Raw genomic sequence first — 18,816 nt, 5'->3', positions numbered from 1 at the left:
CTTGTTTAATTGTATATAACAAGCATTTTAAGGACCATTCTGCAGTATGGAGGCTACAGGTGTTGGAATTGGTTCTTCCTTTCCTGCCTTGCAGGAATTCTTACAGAAAGGCAAAGTGGTTTGTACATATCAGTGGTGAAATTGGTGATTCTCCTGCAAAATAATTACAAGTGAAGCTTGCTAATTTCTTTCATGTTCAGTTTCACACTTGTTTGCCATCATTATAGAAGAACTTAATGTGGTTTGGGGGAGGTTGTGACCATGAAGTAAGGCAGTAATTTGGATTTAGTCTCAAAGAAAGATTTGGAAATACTGAAGGAGAACGTAGGTGCGTGGATAATTGAAAAATCAAAAAGTGGGAGAATCTCAGTCTTGCAGTAAAACAGAATGGAAAAGGGTAGTTTTCAGTTACAGCTGTTCTGAATAATTGCAAGAAGCTGAGGCAAACTCTTACCAGTGAGTTCCTATTTGGTTTGAGAGTGGATTATTCAAAGTGGGGGTGGAGTAACAACAGTAGTGACTGACACCAGTTCAGAAATGGAGAAGAATGTGAGAAGTTGCACTTCCTATGAATACAGTTAAATCCCTCATTAAAGCAATGATACTTTATGACCTTTTTGGAACATAAAGGAAGTTCACAGGGTATGGGTCAGCTTAATAGGGGAGCTTACTCATTAGTGATGAGCCTCTGTGATTTATAGCACTGGTTTCTCGGCTTTTCTTCAGTCCAGAAGAGCTGAATAAGGAACTGTGAAGGATTTGTAAGACTTTTATATTAGGATAGCTGAGATTTCTGATAGGAATGTTTGGATTTTTTGTTGGGAGTGATCTTCCTTCACATATGATACTGGGCTAATATTCACTGTGCACCTTCCCTTTGGATAGGTTTGGGGTTTTTTTCTGTAAGATAAGCTATTATTGGCAACAGAAACGTGAATGCAGTTAAGGCAGGTGGAGACACCAGAGGGTTACGAAGTAGAACTTGGCCAGAGCATAAGTTGGATACAGTGAGAGAAACAAGGGTGGGGTATATTCCCAAATACAATAGTCTGGTTAGTTCTGATGGTTAGTCCAGACAGGTGGTGGTGGTGATCTGCACGTGTGCTGTGCTTGATCTTCTGATAGTTTTTGACTGGATGTGATGAGAGAACTGTTAATTGCAGTGTGTTTGCTCTAACTTCTGTTATATTGATTTAGATTTCATTTCTTTTCTAGTTTGTGTCTTTTTCAGTAAAGTTGATCATAGTTCAGCTAGCACTCTTTGAACCTGGACAAAAAATGAAAGGTAGTTGTGTTGTGGGCCAGAATGTGTTCAGGTTCATCAGAAAAGTTTTCTAATGTGTGTCATGTGCTACAGGTTACAAGATGTATCTCATTGCATGGAGGGTTTGGCAGCTATAACTTGGGGAAAATATTACTCTTCTGTTTCAGCTTCTGTTTTCTTCTTTCTGTTTTGCTTGGTGTTGCTTATATATGGTAGATAAATTTTCTTTTAAAGGGAGGAAAATCTAAGTTGAAAAAACTCTTCTGTGAAGCTCATTTAAAGTGGTTTTATGCACCTCAGTGGTTTTTTAATCCAAAATATCTTCTGTCTGCTTGAGTAAGAGCATAAAGTTCTTTTTGTCACAAAAAATAATTTTGTGTGGTTCGATAGTCTCCCCCTACATGCCTACTATGGGAAAATAATGAAATAATCTAATTCCTTTAGTCCTTTCATTATGGGTTTTTATTCCCCTTTTGGCACAAAAATACTTGAAAATTAGTTTACCTCATTTCTTTAGTTTTATTCCTAAGCTTTTACTGTCCGTGCTTTTTATGCTGAATCTCTTAAACTTTCTTCCATGTTCAGCATGTCTGAGAGAAGCTTGCTTTCTTAATTTTTCTAACTCTAAGCAATTACTGGTTTTCAGTTGGTGTGGTGAGGAGAAACAGTGTGATTTTATTTGCTGCTAGAGGCATCTTGGTAGCATCAGTGTTGTAAGATTATTTTATCTTTTCAAGTCAGAGTTTGCACTGAACCTTTCCTTAATGGTCTTCCATGATGCTTTCCTCATTGTAAGCCACTTTATCTGCAATTCCTGGTCTGTTTCTACAAATATGATAGCAGCAGTAAGGTTAGTTCTCATTTTCATAAAGTTAGCTGGCTAAGTAACTCTTATTTAGTTAATCTGGATTTAAAGTGGCGGCAGTACTAAAAAGATGCTTGTTTGGAATTAATTTTTGTGAGTGATCTAGGAAATACTTACTTTCACTTTATGAGGGAATGTCTTTTCTGTTGTGGTTGTATTGCAATCACTTTTGCTTTAAGAGTTTCAATAGTCTTTCATACATTCCTTCTGTGAATTGTGTTTAGGAATCACTTCTTACGTAATCAGATAAGAATTTCAAAATATTGCTGATACCAGGCGAAGTCAGATAGGTCTATATTGTTCAGACAGAAGTTTACTTGGAAATGTGCTTTATTTTTACAAGAGATACTGAAAATCAAAATCCACTGAAGTCTTTCAAAGCATATGAAGTGGAATACAGATGCAGCAATAAATCACCACCTGATGGTGATGCTTGTAGTAATTCTAATGTTGCCTACCATGGATAATCAATTCTTTCTTCTGCCAGCATTTGCTCAGTTGTGTGAGTTGAAGTATCTAGGAGCTGATTGTAGGTGTGTAATTCATAGTGAACCTTTATTTTTATGTCAGAAAAGTGGCTTCACAAAGAAGAGCTTCCTTCTTTCCTAGTATATTCACCTTGTTACAATTTTGGAGGATGTTCATAGAAATTCTACCATTGTTTTTAAAAGTCTAAAACAATTTCAGCTGCCACATGTTTTGTTGTGAAATAAAAACTTGGCACCAACTTGTGCTTTTTTAGATGCCCAGTATGTAATTTTAGCATGAATTTTTATAGCTGTCCCCAGCAGTGACACACGTCTGCTTAGTTAAGAATATTTCTCTTGGTATCTGGAAAAAAAAAAAGTTTGAAACTTTCACATCTTTTGTATTTGGACACCAAAGGGTTAAAACACTTAAAGTTTAGTATTTTAAAATCATTTTGCTTTAGAAATTTTAGACTAGTATACTGATGTTTATATAGGAAACGTTTTTTTTTCTCACTGTGGGCGTTTTAGTGTTCTGATCTCTTTTTCTCTTTCTTTTGTTTTGTTTTAATCCTTGTATCTGCTAATTTTTGTATAGGAATAGTTACTAATTCTTTTGAAATACAGCCTACTAAATTTAAAGTAATTGAAGCCATGAGTTGACCGGTAATTTTAATCCAATCTATATAAATTTCAGTGAAGAACTGACAAATTGGTTTCAGGATGAAAGTAATAATGCTTTAAAGGCATAAAAGGCTTAGTATCTTGTTGTTAAGGTGGTCACATGATAATGGCTTACATATTGAATAATGTGCTACAGCACTTCATGTATGTTAATGTAACTTTTAATCTTAATGTTGCCTGCAAATATGTGATCCCTTATGATATAAGTTTCCTGTTTATGCACCATTGCCCGTTTAAATCAAACAGAAGATTCTGAAACTGTAAAAACTACACATGTCAATGTTTTACAGCTACGTAATTCGAATTGACTTGATTTTTTCAAGTAATCCTAGAAAGGGGGAGCATTCCATATAGAAACTGCTGAAACTGCCACAGGTGCTTCTCCGAAAACCTTACAGTTGTGGCATTGAATGTTCAGTATCGCTTCCTTTCTGCACACAAGGCATACTGTTGAGGTATTTGTTGCGGTGATTGGTTTTAATGCTAATCTAGGAATTCAGATATAGAATCTATAGATTTGCATGCTTTGCTTACCCTAATTTACAATTATCTACATTTTTATTTGTAAACTAACAATAGATAAGTTGAGATCAGTATTTTTTAACAGATATTACATTGATATACGAAAACTGTGGTTTATTTTCTTAGATTGTCGCATGGCATTAACAAAAACACAGTAAGCTGTAGGTGATGTAATCACTGTTTAAAATTAAACATGTAGGGGATTTTTTTTTACTTACATATATGTTTTTTCAAAAAGATTTACTGTTGACTTTTTGTAGCAAATGTTTGTTTTTCAAGGTATGTGACATTATAAGTGGAAGATAGTGTATTTCAAATGTATTTCTATGTTAAAGACACATAGAAATGTACTTGCTTTTTTTCCTCTAAGTATGAAAGATACAAACAGTTGAAACAACTTGGAATCAAGGTATTTTCTAAGTAAATTCAATATAATTCATAATTCAATGTGAGAGGCACAAGTGCCTATCTTTTCTTTCTACAGATCTTTCTAAGAGTAAATTTTATAAATTATCTTGAATTAAATCTTTCTTACACAAGTTATATTTAAAGAATTCTAACTTTTGGGTTTTTACTTTCTGTAACTTAATCATGGTGGAAGTGTCTTGTGTATTTTTTGAGAGCTTGCCTCAGATTTTTTTCTTTCCTTTAGTGGACTTCTCAGAACAACAAATTCTGGTTAGATTGAAATAATAAAAACATCCTGCTAAGCTGAAAGTTAACTTTATGTCCACGAATCCTACTTGGTCAGATAACATACTTATTTCTTTTGGTTTTGAATAACAATTGATTTAAACTCACAGTCAGCATTTTTAAAAGCATTTCAGAAGAAGGGAATATCTTAAAGCATGTGCTTCATCAGTGTCCTCTTTATAGCTGCTTTAACTGATACCAGAACTCTTAGTTGAACTGGGCCTTTAAAATGGGAGTTCTGGTGATGTCAACTAGAGGGAGAAAAAACATTTTAAAATAAATAAATAAAAAAAAGTCCTCTTCATACCAAGATCTGAAGACTGCCTGTGGACATCACTTGATGGAGGAAGAAAAACATGTTATAAGAGTGTTGTTCTAAGCACTGTAGGTGTGTGAATAAATGTATGTACAAAAGTTAGAATAACAGTGCATGTTTTGAGTTTGTTTATAAAATGCCTGTCACTAGAGACCATCTCAAGTGTTAAATGTCATCTGTCAAGGAGCTTCCAAGATCATCTGTTTCTACTCATCCATATTCAGACTTTCCTCAACTTTTCTCAGGATTTTTTTTCTATTTAGAATAACTTGGTAATATGAAAATATATCTTTCTGGTTACATTTGTCTGTCTTCTGCTTTGGAGTTAGCGTCTTACACTTCTGTACGCTGAAGAAAACAATATGTCTTTATCATTCCCAGCTCCTGGATTTTAGACTGCAAGAAGGCTGAGGGTAAATAATACCATGCTTCATGATTCTTAATTTGTTTTAGTAATAAGAATTACATGGAAATAGTGAGTAAACTATAAAGCAAAACAATACTGCCTAGCAAAAGATTCTTAACAGGACTTGAATTGCTTTGGAAATTTTTTATCTGTTTTCTAAGCACAGAGACACTTGACTTTACAACCATGTACCAAAACTGTGTTTAGTCCTGCTCAAGGTTAAGGAATTTCTCTCCTTTTCATCAGTTCAAACCTTCATGTATTTTTCTGTCTGGAGTAGGTGCCAAAAAGGGAATGGGATTTTCAGAGCTTTAGTTTTCAGTGTCTGTCCTTCAGTTTTTCCACCTGTTCTATAGCTGGACTTATCTTCAGATATGTCTTCCGGTTTTGGGGGGTGGGGGTGGTGTTTTGTTTTAATTTTGGTTTTGTTTTCATTTTTACTGGAGACAGGGAATCAAGTTCTTGGAGCACAGCTGTCAGTTTTGAAAGTTAGTCAGCCAGCCTTTTAAAAAATACTGCACCAAGTCAATTAGTACTACTTAATAAAAGACTGACTAATCATAAAATGCATGTAACTTTTCAAGACTTAGTCTGATTTTATTTTCCTTAATGTAACTTTCTTTAATGTGACTTTCTTCCATCCTTCCACACCTTCCTTACTGGTAGCTTCCTTTATAAGATCATCTTTGAAAAATACAGTCTATGTAGTTTGCTATTTGCTTATGCTTGTTTCAGCTAGGTAGCCTACCTTAGAGAAAAACCCTGAAAAGAAACATAAGCTTCTCTTCAAGTCTGGCATCTTTGTTGGGGAAAAAACCCAACTCCCCAAACAAAACAAAAAAACAACCTAAAAAAAGGGGGAGGGATGGGGGACATGCCCAAACCCACAAAACCTGCATGAAATTTCCTTAGTCACTTTTAAATTCTGAGTAATGCAGTTACTGAAATAGAGCTGTCATATTTGCTGTATGATTAGCAGTAACAAAGAACAGATTGCCTGAAGATTTAGTATCAAACAGTGTGTTCTGAGCTTCTTTGGAGCTTCCGCTATTTCAAGGTATTCAGGGCAGAAGATCAAAACTAGTACTGAAGGGATTTTTAACTTACTAAAAAAACTCAGATGTGAAATTTTATGATATTTCTGTCTGTGGTGTCCAGTGGTGTATGTTTTTTTCACTGCTCTTCTTTCATCGCCTAGGTCTTGAAATCGGTTTCAGTTCTAATATTCTTTACCTATCCTTTTTCTTTATGTAGATAAAGTGAAGTACTTAATAACGGAAGTAGTTAAAAATTTACTTAAATATAGTGGTTACCTCTTGAGTTTCCTGCTTGATGATTTATTTATTTATTTATTAACCATCCAGTCCACGTCATGTATAGTCTATGTAATAGCCAAATGAGTCCTTGGTTACTGCTCCTTCTTTTTGCTTGATAGTTTATATGTAATGGCAGTTCATAACCAAGGACTGACATAGGGATTGACACGTAAGAGGTGGAACTCCTCTAAGCTTTATGTGTAGCTGGAGCAATGAACCATTTCTGTTCTCATTCCTGAAATGGAGTCTGTTTACATTAATGGCTTTTATATTCTTAGCTCGTGGACTAAGCTGAGGTAGCTGCTCCATTTTCAGACATTGGCAGCATTTGAGGTAGGCCATACACTGCAGATACACTGAAAGGTGGCTTCCCAGTAACTTGTAACTACTGCTGTTAACAGGGTACTTCAAGTCCAGATTAGCACTTCTAAAGAATGGTCTAGTAGATGCCCTAGCTCTATAATTCATTCAAGTACTTCAGGGTTTCTAGAAAGGTCTGTATAAGACTATATTTTTCTCTTACGCGCTCAGAAGCCACATGGTGATGGCAGTATTTCTACATATTTTGGAAATGCCTAAAGCTCTTCAAATCTGGTAAAACTATTGTGATACTTGTTAAGAGCATTTTCTTTCCTACTTTGTGCTTGTGTCTGAGTTAGCCATTTTTTTTTTTGATTACTTGCATTTTGTTAGGGTGAGCCTAGTATAGCATGGCTAGCTCTTGCTACCTTCTGTGTTTCCACTGACAAGATTTTTTTTCTCCTAGAGAAGGGTAGAAAAATCAGTAAAAGTACGTCTTTTATCTTTCTAGCCTGTTTTTTAGAAAGTGAGAAGAGTTTGTACCAATTTTGTCAACTTCTGTTCTCCTTCGCGTTAGTATTGGACTGCAAACCAGTTTAACTGAAATTTGAAAGTCCCGGAATAACAAACTTTGATGAAATTAATGGAAATTGGCAACTGGATGTAGAAAATACACTAAATGTTCTCACTGAGAGGGAGCAGAGAGATTTAACAGTATTTAACTCTTTCGTAGCAGTTAGCCAACCAGTTTCTAGAGTCATCTAAGTCTTGTAGTCTTTTACCTGATTGGACTTTTTTTTTTTTTTCCCCCCTCTCTTTTTGTCATTACTATTAAATACAGGATGTTCTTTTGTAATTGATAGGCTAAATTCAGGCTCAGATATTTGAGAGAGATTTCTAAACTCAGAAGTAAGAATGCTATAGCTGATGTGCTTGATTCCCTTGAAAACTTAGGCAGTGCTTCCAAAATACTCCTGTAGAACGTACATCTTCGCCTACCTGTAATTAAGCTGTTCCGGAAGACGTGGGGACAGATCTAAAAATATCAAAATCAGTTACATCTTAAAATCTGACAAACACTGACTTAAAGTTCATTTGTTTCTGGGAAACTTAACTTTTCTTTTCCAGAGTTTGGTCATGTAGCCTTAGACACTTGCATTTTACTTTGTACATCTCCACATGCCTCTGGCAACTTACGTTAACATTCCTTTGGGAAGTGGTGACTCAACTACAGTCTGTCTTATGGTCCTTTTTTTCAAAGCAAAATTATAGTCCAGTAACATTTGCGAAGTAATGGAATTACTTGGAAGTTTTGTTAAATGAGGTAGTCAGTCAACACCATACTGTTCTGGTCATTTTTTTATATTTCCATAACTTTAATTTGCTGTTATATAGATTTCCTTTACCGTCTTCTTGGGGCTTGCAAATGTAAAATGGATTTCAGAGAACTGAGCTATTCTTTTTGACCAAAATGGATATGTTGAAATCTCTGGTTTTGAAGTTGTAGTTGCATTGTGTTACATCCATATGCTACGCAAGTAAATTAGAACTACCAAAAGAGCATTGAATGTTGGTTAGCGGGGGGCTCAACAAGCTATCTAGTTCAGCGTGGGAAAGGATTGAAAGTATTTTGCAGAATTTCTGAAATTGTAATCTGCTCTTAAAATGAGGGGGAGAAGAGGACCCTCTGGAGTTTTGGCAACCTTTATACTCTGAAACTTTCTCCTAATGTCTAACTTCAAATATCCTTAGTTTGTACATACACTGTGTGCACTGGATGAACGGAATGGATTATTCTCTGCAGTTGTCTTTGAGGTATTCAAAACTCATACCTCTACCTTGAGATTCCATTTTTTCTAACTAGGTTTTTCAGTCTTCTGAGATCTTACTTTCTAGACCACTCGTGGCTGCTGTTCTCTGGATTTTTCACTAGTATTCAAGTGATTACATAGAGTACAGAATGAAATCAACCCTGATCTAGCCTAGTGGTTTTTCCGATTCTGTGGTGTTTTGATTTCATCTTCTAATTTCTATGTAGTCTGACGGTATCCATTTACGGAATTAGTCTTGCTGTACTAGTCAGTGTCTAATTATTTTTTTAGTCTCATTTATTTAGGAAGCAGATCTGTGCTTTGTTCTTTCTTCACATGAGCTCAAGTGAGTAGTTTTCTATTTCGTATGAGTTTCAACAGATTCAGGTCTTTTAATCTTTGTGAATTCTTACTCTGACTGGTCCGTTTCTGGATTTTTTTAAGTAATGGACTTGTCTATCTAGCCAAGAAACAAAAATTCTGTTTTCTGAGTAGTTACATCTGTCTGGAAAGGTGAAAAAGCTTTGCAAAGATTTATTGGCATCTTTCACTTCACAATCTAGTTTTGTCATTTCTGTCCCTCTTGTCTCCACTTCTATGCACTTCCTTATGAAGTTAGCCTGTATTTCTAAGCACAGATACGCCGTATGTTTGTGTAAATGCATGTGATGCAGCACTTTTTTTCAAATGAAACTTCTACATCTGTACAAGTCCTACCTGACTTCATTTATAATCTCCTTCATGCATTAGAATAGTCAAAATCTGGTGCTATTCTCTCATGCATGGAAGCATCTTGGTTCAAGTAACAAAGCAAGTCCCAGCACTTATGATGTCACACACTTTGAAACAAGAAACAAAAAAGGAAAAAAAAAAAAAGCAAAGCATAACTAAGTATAGCATCTTTTATCTATCTTTTCCTATATATGTATATATTTTATTGTTAGGAAGAATAGTGATGATGATGTTACCTTAGAAACCAGAATGCCATGGACAATTGCCAAGTCATGTTAAGTTTGTTTTGAGTATTTGATCTTTTGCTCAAGTTAAAGCAGTAGATTGCAGAATAGACTGCAGAAGATGGTAAAATTCAAGGCGTAAATTAGTCTGAAGTTTATGTAAAGATCAGATACTTCAGACTATTTTAGAATAAAGTATTTTGAGACTCTTAAATAGGAAGATGGAGATTTTTAAGGCACATAGTATATTGATTTTATTTAAAAGTGTATTGTCTCCCAAATTTTGCTTTAGAAGCCAGATATATGTGCAAAAAGTTAAGCTAGTTATAAAACTAAGATTGATAACTAATTTCTTAATGGAAATTTGCTAAGTGTATGTTTTCTCTCATCAGCAACAGATAGATAGTCAGTAAGGGCAGCAGCAGGAGCAAGCTAGCTTGATGAATGAGTGTAATTCAGTTTCTTTGCATTGTACAGCTTGAGAAATGCCAGTGGCCTGACAGCAGCAGACCTTGCACATAACCAGGGCTTCCAAGAATGTGCCCAGTTTCTCTTGAACCTCCAGAATTGTCACCTGAATCGTTTCTATAGCAATGGCACCTTAAATGGGGTTCATCAGAATGCAGGTCCCAATCCATTCAGTGGTGGGACAAGTCGAAAGAGATCCTTTGAAGATACGGAGTCTGCTGGAGTAAAGAAGGCTAGAACGGAAGGTGAGACCTCAGAGGTAAAAGGGATGCGGTGATACTGTTGCGGAGAAAGGGAAATAAACATTTTAAAGCCTTTCAGAGTGGATGTTGGGTATTATTGACAAACTCGCCTGCATATCTGAATTACATATTAATACAAGAAGCAGATGAATACAGTTACTCCATGCCACAAGATCTCATTCTCACTGTCATCATCTTGGTATCTTCAGAAACTTCTATTTCCAGAAAGTGCTAAAGTTACATGATGCCAAGAATAATATGTGGAGGAGTAGGAGCTGAAATTAGCTTCTACTCCTTCCTCGATTTCTGCCCCTTCAGGAGTGCCAAATAATGTTGCCTTAATTCACAAAGATGCCCGGATGTTCTGATGCTAATTTTCCACTTCAGGATTAATTCACAACTTGAAAATGGCTTGTTAGATGGATGAAAGAAATGTAATGGAAAAAGGGTTCTCAGGTTGAGAGGGATTATGTCTGTGACATTAAGTTAACAGACCTTAAGTTTCCAGGATCGTGTTCCAAGGAGAACTGGTACCTTACAGGAGGATGCAAGTCTAGAATGAACCTTAAGGATTCAGATTCATCCTTGTGTATTGAGGATACTACTGCTTTTGTCTGCCAGCAATGATGCCATAGATATTTTTGATGGCTGTATCAATAAATACCTTGACTAACATGACAGAGAATATCCTCTGCTTCCTTTCTGTCGGTCATCCCATTAAATTGTTATTAAAAGGAACACAGCACTGCACTCAAACCTTGGTTCTTTTTCCCATGTAGCATCAGGAAATGGACTTTGTAGGTCGTCACTGAAGACACCAGTTAAAGTTTATATTGTTTTTAACAGGTATGACTTCCAGTGAGCCAAATAATTCCAGAAAATGAGAGGGGAATTGAAACCAAAACAGTGTTTCTAAATATGACATCGACAACATAAATTGCATCACTATTGACATCCTGCAGTATTTGCTTGGCTATCCAGCCACCATTTCAACTACACTATTATTGGAGACCCTTATGCGGTACTCAGCTGATCATAAATGGGATATGTTACTTTATGCGGTTTGTCTAAATGATAACTAATTCAGGATGAAGAGTGCCCGTGCAAGACTGCTTTTCAGAAATAATGTCCTAAGTAGCTACATAGCATGAGGAAAACTTAGGCAGTATACAGGTGCCCAAATACAGTATACAGCTACAGAAGGCTATCTTCAATGCTGTGTTCTGTTACCAGGAGGTGCTGCTTCAAGTCAGAGATGTGTATCTCTTGTTCTGATGAGCTGTTCCTTCTGAGTTCATAACCTTTTAGTTTCAGGAAATGGCTCCAATCTAGTCAATAGGTAGCGTTTCCCCACAGGCTGTGGAAGTGGCGCTGAGCTAGCTCTTTTTATTCTACGTGTTGTCATGAAATAGCAGTATCTGCGTTACCTTTCAGCAGAAACAGTTGGCCCAGTGGATAAGTAGGATCAAGCAAACAAACAGACAATATGCTCAAGTAAATGAGAGCTAAGCAATTACAGAAACAATCAGAGTAGGTAATCTGAATTTTTTACCAGTATGATTTTTATAACACTTGCAAACAAAGCCAAAAGCTTTGCTGCATTTGCTTGAGGGATTTCAGAAAAATGAAGAGATATATCCCATGTGCAGAAGCTGAAGTTGCTAATCTGACGTGTTTTCCCTCAAAGACATCAGCATCAGTAATACCCTGTCAATGTAAAAAGTCTATTGGCGTGAGAATGAGTCACTGTTCTCAAGGCAATTTGTAAACAGAGCTGAGTAACGAGAAGTCATCAGTACATCTTTATGCTTAGCTAGCCTTCTTACAAAACAAGCCCGATTTTGTGGTAATTTTGCCCTTGCCAAAACCACACTGGCCTGTTCAGATGTTGCACGGGACATTCCAGATATTCAGAATGTGCAGGTAGGCTGTACTTGCAGGGAAGAGTCAAGCTTTGATGGCTATACCCCAAATTAAAACAAATGCTGCTTTGGAAAAAAAGCTGCTTGTGACCAGGCACAGTATATGCCCCTTACAAGAACCTGTAAGCAGTAGAGTTGGAAGAAGAGAAATACTTAGCCTGCCCTTTGTCCTCGGGTAGCTAAGCTGAGCAGAGGGTGGGGGTTACTTAAAATTATATGTATATGCACACATATATCTGCTGTTAGATGCATAGTTACTAAAAAAATCATTCGGCCTCAAAATTAAGTTGCACCGATCACTTTCTCAAATGTAATGCAAAGATGCGTTCCAAAGGCTGAACCTGAGCTTAACACAGTGGCCACTTTCAGAATATACCCCAAACAGCTTTTAATTTTGACTTGGAAACATGAGCTGGATTTTGTGTCTGTTTTTCTGAAATCAGTCAGAGAAATACCATCCCGCTTCCTGGGCTGGCTGGTAAGAGGGTGGCGCGCACCAGCCCGGCTGGTCACATGGCTCTGCGGCACTCCTCGTGCCAGCCCCTCGGGTTGTGGCCCTTGGCAGCCTGGCTTGGGCACTGTGCTGTACGTGCTGCACACGTCACTGACCTGCTGTACACAGCCGGTGACCGACGGTGTTGGTATTGCGAGCCTCGGCACGGCAGCTTTTAGATGTGCGTGGGGAGGTGGGGGTGGAAGGCATGGCCAGGTGTACCCTTGAGCTGGCCAGCTTGAAACTGCACTTCCATATTCCTCTAGGTAACCAGAAAAAACGCCTTACCCTTCCTGGTTCAGGGTAGTTTGAAGCCCACTGATCAAGGGCCCCCGTCTCCTTTAAGCACTGTGCAATCTCTTTGGCCCTGAAACTCTTCAGCTATTGCTTAAAGTTCTTTAAAAGACAAGTAGTTTGCAAAAATTTCTACCTTTCTGTTGTGCCCAAGGTAATGAGAGCTGACTTGCAGTCTACTGAAGTAGCCCTTCATAACGTAACCTTAAGAGTGTGTGCAGTGTATGTAGGAAGGCGTGTTAATATCAGTGTGACAGCAGCAGAAGATCTGCTGGGGTAGTACTGGAGCAGTGATTTGGGTGGTAGATACAAGAGGTAGTGGAGTCAAGCCCATCTTGCATGTTAAAGTATTTCCCACAGCAGTCTGACCACTTGACAGCTTTTCTTGGAAAACCAATCTGCTCGTTCAGCTCCTGAAGGGTTCCCTGTAGCGGTCTGGTATGAACAGGGGGTGGATTCCTGGGAACTGGCCCTTGGGAGTGAAAGAGGGAGCAGTCCAGACACGGTAGACAAATGTGAGGTGGAGATTGCTTTTTATCTATCGGGAGCACTAGCTGCAAAGCCTAAATGTAAGTAACTTAAATTGCTCCTAATTAGTATATCAGACTAGTAATTGTTTGGTATGTAGGTGCAAAGTCTGGTAGGTACACTGGTAATTCTCCATTTTTGAGGAATTAAAATGAATGTGCAGGTACTTAGCATTTACTTACTCTGCATTTGGAATCTCAAGCACGTCAGAAGCTTTCAGACATGAAAAATTTACATTCCTTTGTAAAAAGCTTTTGCTTTTATAGTCGTCTGTTCGGCTGAGTTTTCAAGTGCGCACCAGTGACTAAACATGACTTTTTTTTTTTTTTATCAGTTTACAGCTTTGATGGCTTAATACCAATGATGAATGGAGGAGTTGAGGACGATGCTGACAATATGCACGTTGATAGAGAGTTTGCTGTTGTATCAGGTGGGAGTGGACAGTTTCCTGTTAACTACAACAACATTCAAATGGTTGAAGACACCAAACAACAGGAGAGTTCTTCTGTTGGACCAAAAGAAATTGAAATATACACTGTTTCGGCAATGCAAACTCCTTGTCGTTGCAAGAATCAATGCACATTTTATTTTTAATTTAAGTATAAAACTTAGTCCTTTATTTTTGCACATTGTTGTCTGGAGTCTTGAAAACTTGTATTGCTGTAACACCCGTTATATTGGGGTTTAGTAGGTATGGAAAATCAGCTGTTTCACACAGTATATTTTAATGGTGAAAGAGAAGGTTTATTAGCAGTTTATTATTATTTCAGATAAACAGAATTCCACAATGGCTGTTTCACTTTTAACCTGAGGCTTGTATTACGTTGTGCCTTGCTTTTAGTTGCTATAATTTCAGGTTAAAGGAAATTCAGAGATAATTTAAATTATTGATTTAATTTCCATTAAATAGATTTCATTGCTAATGAGAAGACTCGATAGGGAAACATATCTTAGTGCTTTTATAGCTTTGAAAATAACATGTTACAATGAAACTATATTCAAAATAGTTCAACAAATACTATAAAGAATAGCCTAGACATACACCATGTCTTCAGACTTTGCTCAGCCACAATGATTTAAGTGCAGGATCCTGCTGTGGGGTTTTTTATGTAAATAAAAGACTTGACATCACAGGTCTTAAACTAGTATTTGGAACTAAAGTACCTTGGAAAACAGTTTTTGTGGTTTGTACTGATCTTCATGAAACAGTCAAAATGTTACTAGTATTACTGAAGATTAATGCTCTTAAGTTTTTTAAGGGCTGCTTAATCAAGATTCTTTTGGTAACCCCAGGATGTGTATAGAGTTTCAATTAAAACTGTCTTGGGTCAGCTTTTTCCATGTACTTTGTAGGTAAAGGCATGGAGTTACTATGATAGTGCACTATTACATTCAAAAATTAATTTCTTTCTTTAATCCGTTTTGTGATACATATGTTTATGCTTTGTACCACAGATCAGATTCACCAAAGGGAATGATAATTAATAGATACTTTAATATATTAGGAATAAATATATACATACATATATATCAATACTTTAAACGTAGACTATGATGTTTTCCAGTGATAATTACTAAGTGTTCTTATTTATGGAAAAATGATTGTCTTTCATAAATATACTCTATTACTATAGGTGCTAATTTTTAACAAATAATAACATTCTATAATTATCACTAGAACTATTCATTACCTACTTCTGCATATTAACTAACAGTAGTTCCATCTTTAATAAATTTGATTTGCCAAAGCCAGCCTATAAAGATTTATTTTTAAACAGTTAAAATTTTGCACTTTTAAGTTAATAAACCCTATATTAAATTATTTCTGTGTGTTTTCATCACTGAATTAGTAGCTTTGATATCTTGATGGGTTTGGGTTCTTTTTTCCACTTTCAATAAGAGTTTGTGGTTAGTGAGTTCAGCTGATACCGTTATTTCAACTTGTGTAGGAACTAACAGAAAACTCCAGTTAGTACATCCAGTGAGTTACAAATCGAACACATTTCTTGGCATTATGTATTGCTGTATGTATCAGTATCATAATCCATATTTCAGATAATACCCATGCAAAAGACTAATAGAGACAAAACTTCGTATTCTTCCTTGTCAAACAGTGGTACTCATTATGTGTCGCTTAAACAGGAACCCAGCGTTTTACAAATGTGGGGAGTTGCCAGCAGACTTACTGGCTTGAATTGGAAACAGGCGGTAAATGCAATCCTATTTTGCACATAGGTTTACGTATTCATGTATACATAAACATATGTGCATGTATCCAAGGATAATAGCAGAATGTAAAATCTTTAAATGTCACCATATAGGTCTGCAGTGTCTACGTTTGCCTTACTCATCTTTACCAGTAGAGATGTAAATTTTAGATGTCCTTTACTGCTAGGTATTTTTAAGGCAGAATACATCACCCATTTTTTGTGCTAGTACTTTGAGTACCACTGCAAAAGCGTACATCTCAGACATACTGATGAAATCTGCTTATGGAAATAAAAACTGTTGTACTAATTACTAAATTCAAAGGAGAAATTGCTTTATAACAGTTGTCAGTGGTTTTTGCATGCACATTTTTAGAATTTTGTTTCATACTACTAATCTTTTTTAGTCTTCTGTGCACTCTGCTGTTGCTATTGTATGGCATTTTGCATGTGGATTGTACAGATGTTATTATAAACTTACCATTAAGTACAAACTTGCCTAGTACGTTCTCTAGCATGCTGCCAGTTAAGTTGAAGTACTTTCTGAATAAAGGAACTTGGAAACATTTTATATTAGCACCTCAGCATAACATTTCTTTATTTGACCTATTTCAGTGTATATTGTGCTGAGAAAGCTACCACTGAAAAGAAAAAAGAGCCACGGATAAATTACAGCTGAAAAAACCAAAAAAAGCCCAACCAACAACACTTCACTCTCTCACAGATACTCAGTTCTTGTGTGTACATAATCTTTCATCCCAAGAAGGCGTTACAGTTAAGGTGGAAAGATACCTTATATTCCACTTTTCAAAACACTGCCCGGAACGTTTTCTGCTACGCTTACTTTGTACAGTTAAATAAAAAAATTCTGAGAAGTTCACATTGTGTTTGCAAAGATTAATATAGGCATATTTACACATCGAATGTAGATAGATAGTTGCATTTTCAACATAAGAATCCATGCTAGAAGCTTACAAGATAACAAGCAATCAGTTCTCATTACTTTGAACTACCTATATTGTTACAAATACAGAAAGGGTAGATTGCATTTCCAAGCTGTGTACGGCAACATTTTTAAATAAGCGGAGTATAGTGGAGACATTTTGATGTATTTTGATTTATTCTTAATTGTTGGTGACAGGTGTATTTCTTAATGCAGATATGAATAGCAGTAGCTCCATATTGAATGCACTGACAAATGGATGTGCCATCAATGGACATTTGGATTTCACCACCGCACAACAGCTCAGTGGGATGGATGCCAGGCGCGAGGAGTGTTTAACACCTAACGGAGTAATTCCCGGAATAACTTCTCCCAGCAGGCATCGAATTCACACCAGTGGTGGCACCGAGGAACCAGAAAAAGCCATGAATAATTCCACCGATATGTGTGGATCTCTACATCTGAATGGCAGCCCGAGTAGCTGTGTTTCTAACCGGCCCTCATGGGTGGAAGACCCTGGCGATACTTTGCACTATGGACACTACCATGGTTTTGGGGATACTGCTGAAAGCATCCCCGAACTTAGTAGTGTCGTTGAGCATTCCAATTCGGTCAAGGTTGAACAGAGATACGACAATACTGTCCTAGGCACAATGTATTTGTATCACGGTTCCTAAATGAACGACCTTTATATCAAATCCATATTGAAATTGCTACCAAATGAAACTGGGGGGACAGAATCCTCACAGCATTAGATTTGAAGATTGCAACTTACTGCTATTTTTACACTTCGTTTATATGAAAAGTAAACCTTTTAATTTGACAGCCTTATACAATAGTTGTAGTTTGTCGCATGTATGGGGCTTATTTAGTGATAAAGTAGGGCTGTTATGATGGAATGTTTATTATTTTAGGTTTTTTATTATGGAATGTTTCGGTTTTGTATTTTTTTATTTCTAAGCTTGTGAACACTATCTTTCCCTTTTTAGAGCTGTTTTCCCTTTTATTAAAACAATGTTTAACTGAATTTTGTGAAGAAAACGTTACGTATGTGCATCACTTAGAAGTAAAGATTTTTCTTTTCCATATCTTCTGCTGAAGCTATGGTAGCAATATCAATGCCAGCTATCACTATGCAAGGTTGAAAGTGGCAATCTTCTGGAGCTTCTCTGACTTTATAGTTTGTACATTTGTTTGGCATAAGTAGATGTTCATCTTTAAATTTTTTGAAGTTGTTTAAAAACACAGATACAAAATTGGAAGGAGTTACCGTTTCACTTTCTGTAGGGTAGAAGTGCTTTTCGTTGTTGTCAGGCTCTTTGCATTATCGAGTGAGAAAGTGGGCTGCCTTCGTTTGGTCGCAGTCGAGTGTGCCTCAGGTTAGCTCTGAATTTGTGGCGGTTTTCTTTGGCTTCTCTCCTTTATATGTATGCTTGATATTTTACCATAGCTCACAGACCAGAGGCATGTTGGCACTGTTCTGCTTTGTACGCAGTTTAAAATTGCTGTTACTTGTTATAGAATTTGCCAAGTCAAAATATTTGAGTTTAACTGTCTTGGATATACATCTGTTGTCCTTTTTTTTAACATAATGCTTTGGAAATGTAATGTTGTGTACTCTTTGGGCTATACTCACAGAAAAACCATTGTATTTAAAGCTTAATACACAAATCAAAATTCATATAAGTGCACTATATGAGCACTAATAATATAAGTTGCTGCTTTGTGTTATAAGTGAAGAGTGGGGAAGAATACGGTAAATGAGATAAGCCCTCTGAATTGTGTTGATTTTTCTGTTCTTGTTTTGTTTAAAAAGGGACCTTTACAAATTGGATTAAAAAAAAAATAAACACATTGTATCTGAATATTTTGTTTAGATATTATTATTTTATTGGCAACTTGAGCAAGTCTTTAATAGTTTTAAAGTCACATTCCTCCATAATCTTTTTTGGTGCAACTGTGGAATTCCTTGATTTTGTCAGTATATGGAAGCCCACTAAGTTGTCCTTGATTGAATTACAGAAACACATACCGGATAGTCTGCATACGAAGGATTATATCAGCCTTGAACTCCAAAAATGAGTTAAAATACTGGCTTTCTGATTTTCATGAAAATTAG

The 18,816-nt window shown here is 36.5% G+C and overlaps 1 protein-coding gene across 2 annotated transcripts in view; it reads left to right on the top strand.

The window, feature by feature from the left end:
* The window catches only part of ANKRD10 (ankyrin repeat domain 10), a 37,959-nt gene extending 19,397 nt beyond the window's left edge, over positions 1 to 18,562 (top strand). The window contains exons 4-6 of one of the 2 annotated variants that reach the window (XM_055703210.1): positions 10,078 to 10,313; positions 13,882 to 13,977; positions 16,896 to 18,562. In XM_055703210.1, the coding sequence (XP_055559185.1) occupies positions 10,078 to 10,313; positions 13,882 to 13,977; positions 16,896 to 17,374 (811 nt within the window). In that variant the 3' untranslated portion in view covers positions 17,375 to 18,562. The remainder of the gene's footprint in view (positions 1 to 10,077; positions 10,314 to 13,881; positions 13,978 to 16,895) is intronic. The other variant, XM_055703211.1, reaches the window with a different exon arrangement.
* The last annotated feature ends 254 nt before the right edge of the window (positions 18,563 to 18,816 follow it).

This window comes from Falco cherrug, chromosome 2 (assembly GCF_023634085.1).
Source record: "Falco cherrug isolate bFalChe1 chromosome 2, bFalChe1.pri, whole genome shotgun sequence".
Taxonomy (NCBI): domain Eukaryota; kingdom Metazoa; phylum Chordata; class Aves; order Falconiformes; family Falconidae; genus Falco; species Falco cherrug.
Note: the sequence above shows the minus strand (reverse complement) of the source record. Positions and strands in the feature narration are given on the sequence as shown.